Source organism: Semicossyphus pulcher, unplaced genomic scaffold, assembly GCF_022749685.1.
Source record: "Semicossyphus pulcher isolate SPU_LCO1_2020_fin unplaced genomic scaffold, fSemPul1.0.p SCAF_12, whole genome shotgun sequence".
Taxonomy (NCBI): domain Eukaryota; kingdom Metazoa; phylum Chordata; class Actinopteri; order Labriformes; family Labridae; genus Semicossyphus; species Semicossyphus pulcher.
This window is the reverse complement of record NW_027211626.1, coordinates 16,544,481-16,562,953: the sequence shown is the minus strand read 5'-3', so window position 1 is coordinate 16,562,953 and position 18,473 is coordinate 16,544,481. Positions and strand designations below refer to the sequence as shown.

The window sequence follows — 18,473 nt, the reverse complement described above, 5'->3', positions numbered from 1 at the left end:
AAGCATTTCCCCCACCACCACACCCTTCCTCCTTCACTATGTGTGTGTTGATGCATGTGTATTCTGATCAGGAGTCAAAGGGGTGACTTTGTAATTATGTTCATTTTAATTGGCTGTGCTATCACCCCTCTCATCACTTTGGAGCCCACGCTGCGCTGGACAATGGCAGTCTGTAGTGGGGGGGGGGTTACACAACTGCTGTGTCAAGACCCCCCCCCTCATACACACACACACACACACATCTTGTACACTCACACGTACACGCAGCAGCCTCTTTACCTGCGGAACATAATTCCTAAAGTGGCCTCCTTAATGAGTTTTCCCTGCCCAGGCTTAGATTAATTGATAAATGGCGGCGTTATCGGCGCTGCTCATCTCTGAATCCATTGCACCACTAATTTGTTTGTTGAACATGGCAGTTAAAGGAGATTAATACGTTATAGATTTATAAGAGCCACCCCCCCTGCTTTCTCTCCCCCCTTCTCTTCCTGCTCCCTAAGCTTATTTATTTATCAGAGGAAGATGAGGAGGTGGAGGAAGAGCAAAGAGAGGGACGGCTTTTAGATTGTATATCTGGATTCTTGAAGCCAAGGTTTTAAAATGCACTTTTTGCTGTTACAGGAAGTTAAAAGACGGTCAGGAAACAGGGAGAGAGGAGGGGGTATGACATCCAACAAAGGTCACGGGTCAGAACTGAACTCTCGACTTTTTACTATGTCAAATGAGGGCACAGAGAGAGACGAGGACTAAATAGGCACTGAACTCTGAGCTGGAGTTAAAGGAGGGAGTGGGTTGACACCTCATGATGTGAGTTGTGGGTGATGAGAAGAGGCGGCCTTGACTGAGTGTGCAATGTCTTCTGCTGGATCTGTGTAACCTATAATAGCGAAAATTCTCCATATCAGTAACATCACAGATGTTGTGTGTACTTTCCTAACTGGATCGCAGCTTTGATACCATCAACCCCCAACAAACCCACCCCCTTGCCGCACACACACACAGACTGCACACACTCAATCCCAAACCTACCCACCCTGCATCTCTCTCCCCCCCCCCAGCCAAAGCTAATTTGCAGAGGCGTGAGTGTGGGTAATGCTACTGCCGTTTCCATGACAAGCTAAAGCCCGCGCTTACATCGCATTATGCCCCTGTGTTACACGTTAGGCAAGCGAGCGGGCGGGTGGGCACACTGCAAGCTGGCACAGTCGCTCGTTTGTCTGCTGCCTCCTCCAAACTGTTTTATTTTATGATGTGTTTTTTTTCAGTGAATGGTTTTTATTTCAATTTCAAAGCCTGTTTCCGTCCTCGCCTGTTTTTTGCATGGTTATGCCTTTGGAGCAGAATAGGCCTTGGAAGCTGAACGTTCCTGGAAAAGGAAACCGCTTTTCCCGATTTTTGCATTTTACATCTCAGTAGCCAACTGCTGCAAGGCCCTCTGTCTTGGCCTGCCGGTTCACTGCTAGATGGGAAGCATATCTGCTTCTGAGCGAATCACAAGCAACCCCCCCATCACCATCATAATGAATGTATTTACATATTTTCCTACTTTAGGATATTACTCCGAGCCGTAGCTTAAAGATTTGTTAAAAATCATGTCAAAAAATGTCCAATATTGTCTGACTGAGTATGAACGCAGCTGGGTGCCTCGCTCAGAGGTTGCGGTCTTTTATATATTCAACCTCCACGCGAGCTGGAAGATGTAAAGGGTTATAATTCTCCACCTGTTAACACATAAAATGACTTAACTGAACAGGATCTACATGCACAGTCACACAGTCGTGGACACACACGCCGTCTCTCACGGCTCTCTTTAGAAGGCGCCCCCTCCTCGCTGCGATTACAACAGTAATGCGATATTTCCTTTGTATGTTAATGTGTGTTATTTTTCACGCTACATTCGTTCTCCCCTCCTGTTCCAGCCTTTTGTCCCCCCCCCCTCCTCCCCTCCATCTTTCCCTATTGTTCCATCCACTCCACATCACCATTTACATAATTGAACTTTTGATTGGACTTTGCTCCCTCCCCTCCGCTGTCATGCAGGCGACGTTTGAAATCCGAAGCATAATTTCATGGTTTAGATGACGCCGGGCGATCGTTCCTCTTTCTTTTCTGCTCCGTCTTTTTCTAATGTGAACACGTCGGACACAGAAAGCTCAGATTAAACAAATTGCTTGTTTTGATTGAAGGTGCAATTAAATAATTGAGCGTGTTGGCAGTTGGAGCCCGGCCAATCAGACGAGCGCTTTCAGCAGCAGGATGGACAGGCCACTTAAGTGCACTAACCTTTATCCTCTTAAATGTGAACAGGTATTAATGTTTGTCAAGTGTGTGTGTACATCTTGGATTAGAGGTTACCGAGTGTTTTCCCACCTTTTATAAACTGGATGCTTCAAATTCAGCACATTTGTCCGCGCTTCTCGAGAATTTGAGTGTGGATGCATAAACAGTATGTGTGACTTCATACTCTAGACTCTGTTGTCATTTGAAGTGTGTGTTTATATGTGCTTCCTCCCAATATGTGTGTGTGTGTGTGTGTGTGCATGGACTTTTCTTTTTGCCGTAGGCTCCTTGAGCGGATTACAAGTTTTAAAGAGTATGAGATTCAACACCTCCTCAAATCTGACACACTCTGACACTGCTTTGAAGCCATGAAAGTGAGATTGGAAAGACACGGAAGCTCTTTTCTTTCCACAGAGTCGTGGGTTTATGTCATTGGGTTAAGGCCAGTTAAGTTTCCATTGAAGCGTTTTGCCCCAGAGGGAGAGACAAAGCTGCCACTTAAAGCATTTCACTTGTATCTTTTTTATGACTCTGAAAGGCCGGAAGTTTTAATGGCCTTTATACCCTTTAGTCATTTAATCGCATGTAATGCGTCATTATTTTGTTTACGTATGTCTGTCTTGATTAAGACCAATGGCTGACCCGATATTAGTCTGTCTTACAAATCACAGAGTACTGTTGAGTTGATGACATTGATCTAACAAAAAGTCAACATTTGATTAACAATTGGCATTAATGTGTTTTGTTGTGGGATACCAAAAAGAAAACAGCAAGGCCTTGCCTAAATGTTTGTCCAAGCGTGTGTTAAAGGAGAAATTCACTGCTGGAAAAAGCCGCTGTCAGTCAAAGCTGGTGTTCTCTGTAATCGATAGAAGCAATAATATTTGAAATTGGCGCCATAGCTGTGGAGAAAGTTGTACAGACAGCTTGTGGTTCCCCTATTCAACATTCCTACAACACCCAGCGTGCATTGCGCCCCTCCCTCTGAAAGGAACGGCCCAGCGAGAGATGCTGGAGTGAAATACTACCGTTTTCCAGTCAAGGACATTGATCGCTGCAGGCAATGGCTCAGAGCGGTATAAAAAGCGAAATACGACGAGAATATACTGGTGGGTCGTCTAAACCCACTTTAGCCTACATTTCAAACCTGACGATTTTTTTGAACGACACATGACATCGGAGGCGGGCGTCCTAGATTGAGGAAGTGTAGTTTAGCGAGCTCAGGTGACGCGCTTTACATAGTGTGGTGGAGGTTTTCTAGGGCCCAAGCAGATAGCATCCTCCAAAGGCATTTTTTTCCTACCATAATGGCATTAGCTCCCCACAATAGCATGATAGGACTGAGGTTGGAAATCACCGAACTGGCCCTTTATAATTGTTAGTATTGTACTCCACATTCGAGCTGAGATAAGCTACCAGGGTATTGCCCGAATCTAACAGCAACATTTCCTGACCTGGCTACAGAATTGTTCTTTGCTTAACACTTTATATCAACCTGTGTCAATTTTGTAATTTTCCATATCCTACTTCATCCGATCTACCCTATTTCCACATCCCGAATCAGATCCCGCCCTCCCAAAATCACATTGCTGACACCAAAAATCCCCCTCCTGACACCAGCAGTAACCTGGATGCTTCCATTCCCCACTTTCCTCCTATCTTGTCATTCAGGCATTGTAGTGAGCTTAACCCCCCTTCTTTCTCTCTCACATCCTTTTTCCTTCTTCCATTTTTTTTTCTTTCTCTGCCCTGTCGGATGTATGTTGTTGACACTGAGGCATCAGGAATAATGGAATCTCTTGTCAGTGGCTTGTATTTTTCGCCCAGACTGTTAGGCCTGTGTATAATAGTAGCAGAGGAGGAGGAAGAGGGGAGGTTATGTGCCACTGATAGTAATGAAGGTTGCCTTTTCATTTTTTAATATGGAATGTTTGTGGTCCGAGGCGATGCTCTCCGCTAATCCTACCCTCGAGCCGAGCTAGCTACATGGCTGTGTCAGTGTTGCGCACACACATCCCAGTGACATTCACACAGACAGATAAAAGACAAACGCGCACACACACACAAAACATACATGTGCACACCTTCCTTTAGGCAAGACAGCCGACTGTTTGATAAGTCGGGGTGCATTTCTGCTCCTCATGAAAATTTCACTCCTCCCGTGTTTGTGTCTTAAGGAAATGCAGCCGGTTCCTGTAAAAGCTGATACGCTGTTTGTTCAATATTTGATGGATATGGAAGCTTGAGTGTGTCGATGAATTTGTAAACCCTTTTATCTGTTAATGGAACAGTCTGTGCTGCTGATTAGGAAAATTACATCAGGTGTGGTTGTGATGAACGTGGAGCCACTGCTTCGCTGTCGTCGGATGGTCCGTGTCGCTTCTGAGACTGCTTTGTCGGGAATGAAGGAAAGAATTGTTGAAGCACATGTATGTTTGCTTTAACAGACGTCTCTAAACCCACTTAAGTTGAGTGAATTGACTCTTAACTACCCAGTTATAAGCAAACACACCCTCGGTTAATTAAAGTTAAGGTACAAGTGTTTTTTGTGTGTGAGTGTTTGTTTTCCGACACCTGTTTGTCATTCATTGTGTGTGTGTGTGTTTATGAATAATACACCTTAAATTCTTTGTGTCCCACTTGCTAATGTATGTGTTTTTTTTCCACCAGCTGTCTTACACTGGTGTGTATTTGTGTGTGTGTGTGTGTGTGTGCTCTCCGCCGGCGAGGGTGCAGGGTCTGCGGCACTGGAGTGTGCTGTGTGTCTAATTGCTTTAATAGCACCTGGTCTCTAATCCAAGGTAATTAGGGCGCTCAAATTAGACAGCTACTTTCAACCGTCACTTGAAAAAGCAGAAAGGGAAGGCCTGGAGGAAGACCACTCCACACTGAAACTCTGCGCACACACACACACACAAAAACATGCACTTTTACTTACGCACACTAATACGGTGGCAAAAGCAGAAGATGACTGGAGAAACAAGTTTAGTTCAGTAAAGGAATGTGCACTTTTGTATTTAGGGAATTGGTTTTAGGGTCTTGTAGTCCGACGTGCCACGTTGTCATTATCATAATTTGATCGGGGAAAATAAAATTCCTCGCTTACATCGACCTCTCTCCTTCTCCGCATACAACCATTGCCACCGGTTCCGAAGCGTCATTGACTTTCTCACTTTTTATCTCTTTCTTCTTCTTTGTTTTCCCTCCATTTGTTTGAGTGGCACGCAGGCATTGTCGAGGCCGCCTAAAACGTGTCTGGAGAAGCTGTGGGGAAAGGTTAAGGCCCTCTTTTAAAGCCGGAAATGTCAAGTGTCCGCCCCTCAGGCTCCCGCTACCGTCTCCCTGTACTGAGACTGCCGTAGGGGCCTGCATTACCCACACACACACACACACACGCACACAAACACACACTGGTACAAAGGTTAGGAGTTGCTATTAGAAATGGCCTCCAGTCTCTTTCATCTGATTTGGCCCTTGTGGCATCTCGGCAGGCTTCAGGCTCGCGGTCACAGGTTAAACCACAACAATAGGAGAGTGAGACACATCCAGGTGCTTGTAGACTACAGCTCACCGACTTACTCTGTTTTAGTGTCTCCTTTTAGTTTCTTTTGTTAATGAATTTTGACATTAGGCACTATTCTTAAGTGTGTTTGTCCCAGGCTTAAAAGCATGCACAGTTAATGTTATATGTTTTTTTCAGACAACCTTAAAACTAGGTTAGAGCGAGACTTCCGAGGTCTCTGCATCGAGCACGTCTGTCCACTTTTAAAATGTCCAAATAAAACAAAGTCTCCTTTATTCTCTTTCCTCTGCCCTTGATAACTTTCTGAAAGTTGTCATGCATTCTGCAAAAGGGCTTAAACAAGCACAAGTCAGTTCACCGTCACCTTGTATTTCTGTTTCCCCAAATTTGCAATGACAAATCTGTTTTGGCTCCCATCACTTCTGTGGCTCTCCTCTCCTTGCAGTAGCAGAAAGCCAACAACAGAGGGGGTTGGTTGGCCACCACAAAAAGGCTCATACTCAGCCACATTACAGTGTGCTGTGTTTTCGTCCAGGCCTTTCGCTGTGTGTCTTAAAAGCTGGGTTAAGTCCTTACTGAAGTCAATACCGGGTTGTGTAATGTCCTCGTTCACTTTTCACTACTAAAGGTTAAGCAAAGGTTTGACTTGTCGAAGCATCGCATGCAGCGGGATTAAACATCACCTGGCTGTGAGAAGAGTGTCATGTTGTAAATTTGCATATTGCTGCGGCCCTTCTGTGCCAATATTGTTCTAGAAAGTACACAATCAAAACAGTGTCGACATGACAGCCTCACCACAGGGACGACATAGTTTGAAAATGAACTGTAATTTAAAATCATATCATATTTTCTGTATTTATTTAAGGCCTTTAAAAATGTAACTGAGCTTGATGAAACCCTGCTTAAACCTAGCATGACATGTCATTAAGAAAATATGTCTTATTAGTGATATATTAATGTCTTTGTTTTGCATGTAATAGTAATATGCGGATGGATTTTAAACACATTTCATAGTCGTTTAGATCACTGGCCTCTAATGAATTTAATCAAATCTCAATGACATTTTTGCCGTTTCTCTCCAAAGTGATCTGAGAGAATTAGCCCATATCTGTCGCTCCATAACCAGATTAGCGAACAGCCCGCTGAATAATCAGAATAGCATTGGTTCTGCTGGCCGTCGAGAGGAGGACCAGTGTCTCCGTCTCCACGCCACCGAGGATTTGTGGGATTTGGAGTCTGGGAGAGGAAAGGCTCCTAATGGTGAAAGCTTTCGACCCAGATAAGACTTCAAAGGCGGAGCTAATTAATAAGATGTTTACATTATCCACGGTCGTACACTGCTTTGTGCACGAGCCTTTATTACGCCATGCGTCTGCATATGTGTCTGTACGTGAATGTGTGGGCTCATTGTATGTCAGGAAAGCAAGCTAATTGGATGCGTGGAGGTTTGTAAAACGTTTTACTGACAAATAAATAATGAACAGAGCTCAGATGCAAAGGAAAGGGGAGGACAATGTGGATAATCATTAGGTTAGGTTAGAGAACAGGTGTTTTATTTTTAGATACCAGTTAAAAACACATTCATGTTTTATGTAAATTGCCTGAAATTAATTGACTTTTCGAAGTGCATTTTTAACAATCAGTATTGATGGAAATTATCATTAATTCTCAATATGTCTTTCTCTTCTCTTCTCCTCCTCTCTTCCTCTATGTCCTCTTCCTCTCTCCTCCCGCAGCCTAGCCCCGTCCCGAGCCCGATTCTGGGAGGGAAGCCCAACGCCAGTCAGTCTCTGCTGGCCTGGTGCCGCGAGGTCACCAAGAACTACCGTGGGGTGAAGATCACCAACTTCACCACCTCCTGGAGGAACGGGCTGGCCTTCTGCGCCCTGCTGCACCACTTCAGACCCGACACAATGTACGAAACGCACGCTCCCCTACGTTTGTTGTACAATATTAGGGCAAAATTTAAGTCCATTTTGGATAGGAACAAGACCCTGCGACAATGAAGGTTTCAGGTCACAGGAGATCAAGTGATGTTCACACAGCTCGGGATCATATTTGCACTCTTAAGCTGTCATCACTTTGTGTTATGTATCCATCATTCCTGTCAGTGTGTTTGATTAAGGTGACAGATGTGTACATACTTCTGCACGCAGACTCAGTCCGTCATTTTCATACTTGATTACAGAGTCGCATGTTTGCCGCCTTCCGCTATCTGGTCTGAAAATTTAATAATTCAGTCTGTTTGTGTGTGAAGGTCCGTTAACGTTCACTATTAAAATTTCTGTCTTTAACTCTCAACATATGGAAAACCTGCCCCCCCATCAAGAGGGCACACATGAAGATAATTTATCAGACCTGTGCACGGCTCTGTGTGTGTTTATGCTTGTGTGCCTTTGCACTCCAGTGTGTTATTTTTACATATTTTCCACTCTATTAGTTCTGTTGATTGCACTGCTATGAAATTGCATGTTACAGTTCTAATGCCATTACATGTGATGCATATTTAAACACAACTCTTTCCCCACTATCTCTCTCTCTCTCTCTCTCTCTCTCTCTTTATTTTCCTCCTGCCTCCTCTCCGACCCTCCCCACTGTTCTCGCAGAGACTACAAGTCGCTCAATCCTCAGGATATTAAAGAAAACAACAAAAAGGTAAGAGGCAGCCACCGCTGGGCCCTTCACACCACTTAGCTCCCTCCCATCCACATCTCCATTTGGCCTTATTTAGAGATCTGCCATTAATCCTCGGACATAGTGTGTATGTGCGTTGGAGGGGGGGAGGCTGGAAACACACATGTAGGCAGAGAAGTGCATGTACTCACAATAACACGTTCACTGCAGCCAGGATTTTATAATGACAGTGTGTCTAAGACGCTCCCTCCTGCTGAGATGTGTGGATGTGCTCAAAGCACAACTTAGTCACCTGGCAGAGGTGAGATGGTGTCTTAACTCAGCAGCCTGCTGGGAGCTTACTAAACTGCCTCTGCTTTGTACATGTTGACATTGTTGTGTGTATATAATTAGAGATACAAACAAAGTCTAATCAAAACAAGACAAATATGCTCTAAGTGTATGTTAAAGAGTGTGCAGGAAGAGGGTATGTGTGTGATAGCTGTTTTGGGAACAAGGGGGGCAACTGCACATGCTCTGTATCGATCCCACTCTGCCTGCCTAATGACTGTAATGGTGGCCTTACTGTACACCAAACACCACGGATGATTGTGTTTGCATTTGCAGTATTGCGGAATGTGTGTCTGGTGTGACTTTAGCAGAAAAAATCACAAGCAGTGCCCAGTTAGTGACGCGTTTTCCATCACCCAGCAGTGGTTGGTCTGCCAGAGAGGGTAGGCGGAGCTAAGCGGCTGCTTTTCCGGTCTCTGCAAGTGTTGCGAGTAAACAGTAATCTACTATGGCTGAACAAACAAAGAAAAGATCGATGACGACAGATACAACTTCAAATAAGATAAATCAGATAAATAACAAATTCGACGCTCAGATGAAGGCAAACAGTCTAAAAAGGAAAGCGACCGTCAGCGAGGAAAATCAACCGGAGCCATTCGTGAAAGTCACACATGCGACACTGTTATCAGGAAAGTGTGCTCCTGCAATTACCGTTTATCGCCATAGGTGCCGCCAAAGAGAACTAAACTGAGATTTTCCAGATTAGCACTTTAAGGGCTGTTCAGTCAAACTGTAATTAATAATCCATTGGTTTTACATAGTTTTAACTAAATCGATATTCTTAGTCATTTATTGCGATACTTGAAATTTATAACAAGCTAGTATGTGTTTTGCATCCATTGTATGCTGTTGAAATTGCTCCTGCACATGAAGGCAGATATAACATTTGACTTCTAGCGTCTAAATAATTTATGTGAAAAAAGGTTACTGTTCAAAAGTAGAACAAAGATACAAGTTCCCTATATACATGTTGTATCCTAATAGTTTCAAGAGGTTAAGAGGTGACGTCAAAACCAAAAGTTGTTACAGTTGCCCCCTGGTCTCCCCTACTAATTGTAACCCATGTTTGTTGAGTCTAACACACTCTTTGTCTTCATTCCTCTTGAATCCCGACAAATTACAACCTGCACATATTCACTCCTAAAGCTGAACAGAAAACCCATTCACACCTGTTTTTCCTCCCTGCCCTATGTCATCATATCTACACAATCACCGTTGGAGGTCCACATTCGCACACATCACCATTTTCTCCCTCTGTCCCTCTGGCTCTTCCTGTGCTCATTTACCTTTTCGGTACACAAATGCACACTGCTGTTTCCCTTTCACTCTGCTACTACACGCACTCACACACGCGTATATATACACACAGACGCCCTGTCCCCTCTCTGGCCCCGAGGGCTACACAGAACGATATGCGTCGGGTTCCTGCAGCTTGATTTCCTCTTCTCATACACACTCTGGCTCAGCGATAACCTCTGGTGGCCCTGTTAGGCATGAATGCTACCCTGTTGACAATAACCACAGTGGAGGGAGAGGGAGAGACCCAATCCCATATCTGCTAACTGCCCCTCACCCCCTCCAGGTGCTCAAGTAGCCCTGCAGAAATTGGTTAGATATAAGTAATATGGGAATATGCCGTAGAAGGTGATACCTGGTGAATAGCTGCTGCACTGTACCCGGCGCTCTGCTACCAGCTTCTCTGTGAAGATCTACAGCAGCTGCTGATGTACATTTGGCCCAGTGAGCTGTGCCTTTGCAGAGCACAGAGGATGCACAGATGGATATCAGCTGACTGCCACACTGCTCACGCACCTTACAAGAGTCCATATGTATGAAAGTATGTGCCAAACAAGATGTTAGCTTGTAAACTTCTACTTCCAGCTTTTTTGGCATCCAACAATCACCACGGTCTGAAGATGTCCTTCAGGGTTGTATGTTTTGGGGGGGAAGCAATAAGAAGCAATAATATTTTAAATTGGTGCCAGAGCTGTGTAGAAAGACGTACAAACTCGTGGTTTCGCCCATTCTACATTGAAAAGGCGCTTGAGTGAAATGCTACCGTTTTGCTGCTGGCAATGGGTCAGAGCGGTGCAGAATCCGAAATACAATGACAATATACCGGTGGATCGTCTAAAAAATCTTCAGGTCTGCAGTCTACATTTCATACCTGATGATTTTGAACGTGACATGACATCAGAGGCAGGCGTCCTTGATTGAGGAAGTGTAGTTTAGCGAGCTCCCTGGCCTCCGCCAGGTGACGCTATTCATATAGTCTGGCAGAGCTTTTCCAGGGCCCATTGGAGAAACAGATAGCGTCCTCCAAAGGCACAGTGCAAAATTGCATTTTTTTCCCTACCATAATGGCATCAGCTCCTCATAATAGCATGATGGGACTGAGGTTGGAAATCGCCGAACTGTCCCTTTAACATATCATCAGGTGAATAAACCATAACATCTAACCCGTCAGAAAAGTTTACCAGCAAACACATTTTTTCATTTCTTTTTTTTTCATGGAGACAATACAAATAAACTTTGTTATATCCCTATCAAGAGACAGCTGCAGAGTCTATAGGAAGAGGAGGAGACTATTGGTGTCTGAAGTGGTTCATTTAGAGTAAGACTGTCTAATCGTGTTTCAGCTGGCTTTGGTTATAGGCAGGAAAATTGTCAGTGTAAAGAACAAAAGAGGCAGAACACATTAACCAAAATACATCCGGGAACCCGTCAGCTATTAACAGACATCTGCATATGTAATTATAATCTAGTTGTAGATGTCGTAACTCCATATTCACATCTCAAGTTGGTAGCCAGACTGTGAACAATAAAGAGTGCAGAAAAATTCTCCTTCTTCCTCGGAGGTTATTAGACGATAACCAATGGGCTCCTGGACTTACTTTGTTACAGTACAGAGCATGGATTGGATGTAATGCACGAGTTTGTAGCAGTCATAATTTTTAACTCTTGTCCCTTGTTTTGGTTTTACATGTACAGAGCAATGAAAATATACAGCTTTCGGTGTCATAAAACCACAATATACATATATGGAAATACAGTAAACTACTTTTAACACAATAACCCACCAGAGATAAGCAAATCAGTTTGCATATAACCTGTTTGTGAGATGTGACATTTGTGGGAGCCGTTGGTATAATTTCCAGCTTTGCCACGTACAGTCACTGTACACGAACCACACTTGGTTTTGAAGGTGACTGTGATTGTGAAAGCCAGTGGGTTCAGGTGAAAGGAAAGAGAAGTAATTCATTGTGTGGTTTCGCGTTGCACCTTGAGGGTGTTGAACAAGAGAGGGGAGCTCATGGTATCACCTGCAAGAAAATAGAAACCTCTCACACCAGGCACAGGCCCGGGCAGCACAGTGCGGCAGGTTAAGGACCCCAAAGAGCAAACAAAGGACGGAAAGAAAAAAAACATGAGCTGCAAAGAAAGAAATGTAAATGTTTAAAAGGGGGAATCAGCATGTGTGAAGAACACGATGAAAAGGGACTTCTTCTCCTTCCACAGTGTCGTAGAGAGCCGCCTCAAAAGGAGTTATTAGAATGTATAGAATTTATTGAATGGGCAGCAGAAATGGAAATGTGTAGAAACGACAACTATCTCTGCTTTTCACGGCGAGTTGATAGACATGCCCCCGCCTCCTTTCAGAGTCTATCTGTGACGAGTGATTGCAATGAGCTCAGACTGTGCTGAATTATGACAGATAAGGACAATCAATACGGGGGGTGGTTAGAAAAGAGAGAGAGAGAAGTGAATATTTATAACATTTACAACCTTTGAAATGATCCATTATCAAAGCATGTGTGAAGATGATCGTGTGTGTGTGTGTCTACATGTTCATCTGTCCATTAGAGGTGTGTGTTTGTTGGACTGCTTGCTCCTCCGTCTTGTCTGTTTAGTCAGTGTGCTGTTCTGTGTGCGTGTGTGTGTGTGTGTGTGTGTGTGTGTAATGAGGCCAAGGAGAAGTCATTTGTCATGCCATCTGATAGTGAAGCACCAAGCACTGGGCCAAAGCTCCCTGAGCACAACCGTGAGGGGTTGGGCTGAGGGAAGGGGGTGCTGATGATTGACGACGATAGATAGCTGTCAGTCACTGAGAGGGAATGGAGGGGGGAGGGGGGGAGCAGCGGCCCGGGGCAGACCACGCTGACATTTACTCCAGACCAAAAGCTTTGTGACTGGGATAATGGAAAGTAAGAAAACTAGATGCATCATATTAGCATTGGACAAAAATGGAAATACAGGAAATCAATTATATTGATAGGCTTGTTTCAGATGTAATCGAGCATTAGGGCTGCTCATACAGTTGAAATCAGTATCATTTATAATTTGGACTATTTGTTTGATAAGATTTAACATCACAATATGGGGAAAGATAGCTGAATGTATAAAGCTGCAGCAATAGCTGTCCAGTATTAAATTCATTTTAACCTGTCTTGTTAATTGATTACCCAGGTTTGAGTGTTTGAGACCAAAAAAAGGAAAAAAAATCTAATTCCATCACCTTTAATGTGCATATTTTATGGTTTCTTTACTCCTCTGTGACAGTAAACTTAATATCTCTTGCGTTAGTACAAAACAAAACGTCATCATGGGCTTTGAGAAACACTGATTCCTATTTATATCCTTTTTCTAAAATTTGATGGACCAAACGACAAATCAGTCAGTTTCAAATCTGTAGGTAAAAGTATGTTGGAGTAATCCCCGGGCTTCTCAGCTCAATCTGCAGGCTGCTGTGAACGCCAGGTTTCACACAGTTTTTTCTACATGCTGCACTTTGTGATGTCACGGCAGGCTTTGGAGAGCTGGCCAATCAGAATAAAGTGGGCTTGAAAGAGTTTTTTCAATTGTAAATTATGCTAAGCTACTCCACAGGTATCACAGAGTGAAATATGAAGCTTGAAATCAGCATAATACCCCCCTTTAAGCAACCCATCTAAAATCTATAATTGTCCGGTTTTTTTTGTCCCAAAATGTAAACACAACTCTAAACACCATAAGAGTTAGTCATTGTGCAGCTGTAAAATGTACACTCTCCTCTTTTTGAAAAGCTTAAAATAGATTTTTGAAATGTAAAGTTTGATTTTGTCTTCTGAACAGCAGAAAAAGGGCACATAACCCTTTGTGTTCTACCTGATAAAACAGATAAAACAACTCAAGGTTGGAGGAAAAATCTGGTTATAATGTATTTTTTTCCATATTGTCAATCGATCCCACAAAAAGACTTAAACCAGCATTGAATTGATGCTAATTGCAAGCTTATTATCTGCGTAGCTGTAGAGTGATCTTCTTTCTCTGTGCCATAGATCCCCATTATTGTTCTTTTTTAATGTTGATTGAAGTGTTTCCTTTAGATTTGTTAGCTGTCACGAAAATGTTCAAAGATAAAATATTGCCAGGCTTATTCTTAAACTACATTGGCACATCCTGTGAGCTGACTCACCTTCTAACAACAGGCCTTCCCTCAGTCGTCATCAGTGTCTCGGTATGACATGACCAGCGCTCGTCAGGCTATAAGAGAACATATAGGAAGAATAAATCATGACACTGAGGTCAAAAAGACTGTAGCGCATGTCAAGACTTACATCGACCCTGAAACAAAACCCAGCTCGAGAGCCTCCCTCCCCTCCTCCTCCTCGTACAGCTCTCACGTTCTCCCACTCTCACTCTTTTCTCCTTCATTCTTTCATTCTGCTCCTATTGAGCGGCAAAGTTGTCGCTCTCTTTCATAGCCTACCCTGGGCGAGAGGGGAACAATGTAAGCACACTTTGCTCCCCTGAATACTTGTTAGAAACCCAATCAGGCCCTCTTATTCCCCATATTCTTTCTCTTTCTTTTTTCTTTCACACTCCCTTTCTGCCAGGGGAAAGCAGGGGGGGGGGACCTTAAACAGGCTCGCTGTAAAGGCAAACTCTTCTCTGTTCTCTCTTTTCTTTTTTCCTGCCGTCAGTTCTTTCTTCCTGCCTCGTCTCTGCAAGCACAAACACCTACTCTCCATCAATAGCAGGGGACAAAAGAGGTGAGAGTGAAAGAGACTCCTCCTAACAAAAGACATCATAATTGATTGTAAATTGAGAAACATCTCTCAGTTAAACCACCGTCCTATTCTCCATTTCTCTCCTTTCTGATCCTGTGTCACCAGTTGTCTCTGCTTGAAACGGAAAAAGATACAGTTGAAGAATAAAGTGTACAACGTTAAAGAAGGGATTCCTGAGCTTTGTCCAAACTCACTTTTTCATTTTCACGTCAAGGGGTTAACATAAATCCCAACACAGACACAGACGTTGTAGGTTTTGATTTAAATGTGAGATCGTCTGTCGATAGCACCACCGCAAAATTAGACGGATATCTTTTGATTGTAGAGCGCTTGCATAGAATCAATGAAAAATGATCTTGCTCAATAATGTATTAGAGGTTTTTGGTGGTTTCTGCACACACACATACTGTGCTCAGGACAATTGTCGGCAAGTTTAGCCCCCAATCAACAACAGCGCGGAGTGTGTGAGGACCGGACTCTTGCCTCGTCATAAGCACTCATTCAAGAGGGAAGCCACTGGTGTCACTGGACGAGGGGACAACTGAATGTTGTCTTTAAAAAACCGCAACTGTCAAATGCTATTGAGTCTGCTGTTTTATAACTATACAGTCATCCTAATTTTTTTATTCACTGTCAAAGAGAGTGGCCAACCTGAGCTGTTTTCACATATGAACTCTAGACAAAGTAAGGTTTGGAGACCCAATATTCCAATGTTCTACCTTTAGTCACTTGCACAGGTGTGCTAGAAGGTCTTGACGCGTATCCAATGAGGAATTAGAAAGAAAAGGACTTTGGGTGATGTTCCCGTTTATTGCAGAATGATGAAACAGACATAAAGTGATTACTGTTAGATGAGATGAGTGATGATACATCCAGTAAGTTAAGTTATAGTAAGTAAATTAGGTGGTAAATTACGGTTCAGTCTTGTGTGTTCCCTCCACCTATGCCCAACTAACTTCCTGTTTGCCTGTGACCTTTAAAAACCTGGCCTATCATGTGACCAATTACCCCAACACAACACACACACTAGTGGTCAAAGTAAATCAGTCCAGCAATATCTACACAAAACTATTTAAAAACATAAGACAATATACACATGCTTGATTGGCTCCTACAATGCCCTTTACGGGAGATACCAATACCAATCACAGTTGTTATGCTTCCCATGTGGTGTCTCTGAAACTGCTGTTGCTCTACATCATCATGAATCCAGATAACTTTAATTGTCATATGTACCAAACATGTTTTTCTAATAAAATAATAAGCTAACCTGATTTTAAAATTGCATTGTGTTGCATTGTGGGACTTTGAGGGCCCTATTTAGTGCTGATATTTTGCACTAAGAACTCCAACACTTAGATAAATGGAGGAAGATAATACACAGAGTGATTCCAAATACAGGCAACATCCTTAGTTGAACAGTCAACTGCTTCAATATGTATTGGGTCATTGCATAATTGGGACTTGATGAAAAACCATGCATGCCCAATAGACCTCTTGTCTAGATTAATAAACCAAAGGAAATGTGGAGAGACAAAGAAGGACTTCTATTGGAACAGGACCGGGCTAAAAAGCAGTAAACAGACTCTCGGGAACAATCCCCGGGGTAAATAAAGGTTAAAAAACACGGAGAGGGGGTTTGGAAGTCAGAGAGGGAGACGGAGAGAAAGAGGGAGAGATTGATAGACTGGTGAGATCTACGGAGGCAGTGAAACAAACGAACGCCGCAACAGGTTGGAATTAGATCAACACTATCAAGCAGGCCAGATACAAGCTCTGATACCTGGGAGAGATGGATGGGGAGGTTGTGTGTGTGCGCGCAGGAAACGGAGGAAGTATCTGTGTGTGTTGTTAATCTATTTATTTACCTGTCATTGGCTGCGATAATGGTTTTCATCCCTTCTCTCTCTCTCTCTCTGTCTCTCTGTCTCAGTCTATCTGGTGATGGGGGATTGGGTTTTCGTGTGTCGCTTGATAATCAAACCTGTATTTTCTCATCAGACTCTAATCAGACCAATTACACGCGTGACGGAGAGCGTGGGCAGGTTGATGTAGGGGAGCGATAAGGACACACACATACACACGCACGCACACTTTGGGATTAAGCGCTCTGTCTTGGGGTATCTGCGTCTCTTATCGGGGACAACCATCCCTGACATGACCTGTCAGGAGCCATGCCAAAGGTGTCTCTCAAACAAACACACATGAGCAAATACACACATGGATCATGCATGCAATGCGCCAAATATGAACTATGTCTGGGAAAAGAAACCAGACTTCTCCTATCTTATAAACTATTGTCAGCCTTACATCACCCTTCATTCTTTCCTTTATTTGAAGTTTTTTTCACGCTGTAAACTCTGTTTTTTTTCTGCCAGGCTCTACATGCAACGTAAAATTGTTTCTCTGCTGTATGAATGTGTGATTTAAAGTTTGTGTACTTATGGTTCTTTGTGTTTCGGCAGGCATACGATGGCTTTGCAAGTCTGGGTATCTCCCGTCTCCTGGAGCCATCAGACATGGTGCTTCTGGCCATTCCTGACAAGCTAACAGTGATGACCTACCTGTACCAGATCCGGGCTCACTTCTCTGGTGAGGAGCTCAACGTGGTGCAGATAGAGGCCAACAGCAGCCGCAGCACCTACAAGGTGGGCGACTTTGAAACAGATACAAATGCCTCCATAGACCAGGACAAGTTCTACGCCGAACTCAACGACGTGCAGCACCGCCCCGCTAACTCTGAGGCTGACGCCTCTTCCGGTGCTGAGGCTAACGGCACTAAAGCCGCTGACGAGGAGGTGACGGAGCCGGGTTGGAAAACCGAAGCAGGAGCGGTTAGCCTACCAGCAGCAGGGCTTTTACAGTCCTCCCCTCCTGTCCCGTCACCACGCACAGCATTAGCAGCCTCAGCGACGGACTCGACCCACGTGACAGCATCAGCCTCTGAGGAGAGGGGGAATCTGCTCAAAGCCAACACTTTAGACCTCAGCGAGTTACCGCAGAGAGTGGAGAGAGAGATGGAGAAGGAGAGACAGCAGAAAGAGGAGGTGGGAGAGGAAAGAAGAGAGGGAAGTACAGAACCAGGGTCCCCCACCAGAAGAGGGGCCTCTACTTCCTCTTTCTCCTCCTCTTCGCCCCATCAGAAACTGGGCTTCTCCTATAACAGGGATGCAGACCTCATTAAGAAGAAGCGGGCCAGCCTGCGTCACTCTGAGTCTGAGCCGGCCTCTGACACCAGCTCCCCTCCAGTTAACCACACGGACACGCCTCCCAAACAGGTAAACATCCAGTAATGAAACACTCTGAACATGTAAATACACACAAGAAGGATCCAGTTCCAGATTGCTTTATAATGTGCTACAATTTATTTATTTTAAACATCTTTTAATACAAAGTCCTGAATTAAGTGCTGTAGAAAATTCAGACTCCTTCCTGTTTCTTCAAAAGCACCACTACTTTTTTTGTACTGTTTTATTTTTCATGATTTTTAACTTAAAAAAAAAAAAAATTTTTGTTTTATTAACAGCACAATTTTTGAAATGAAACATTTAGGTACAGTTAAGATGCGGTTAAAGCAAGAAGAGAATAGACGCAAAACACAGTAGAGATAAGATTGATGACGAAAGATGACAACGGTGATTTAAAAGTAAATAAAC

The 18,473-nt window shown here is 43.6% G+C and overlaps 1 protein-coding gene across 7 annotated transcripts in view; it reads left to right on the top strand.

Moving 5' to 3' along the window:
* The window catches only part of ehbp1 (EH domain binding protein 1), a 157,150-nt gene that overhangs the window by 67,868 nt on the left and 70,809 nt on the right, over positions 1-18,473 (top strand). For 6 of the 7 annotated variants that reach the window (XM_069658238.1, XM_069658235.1, XM_069658236.1 and 3 more), the window contains 3 exons: positions 7,540-7,718; positions 8,410-8,458; positions 17,283-18,095. In XM_069658238.1, coding sequence (XP_069514339.1) covers positions 7,540-7,718; positions 8,410-8,458; positions 17,283-18,095 — 1,041 coding nt within the window. The remainder of the gene's footprint in view (positions 1-7,539; positions 7,719-8,409; positions 8,459-17,282; positions 18,096-18,473) is intronic. The other variant, XM_069658240.1, reaches the window with a different exon arrangement.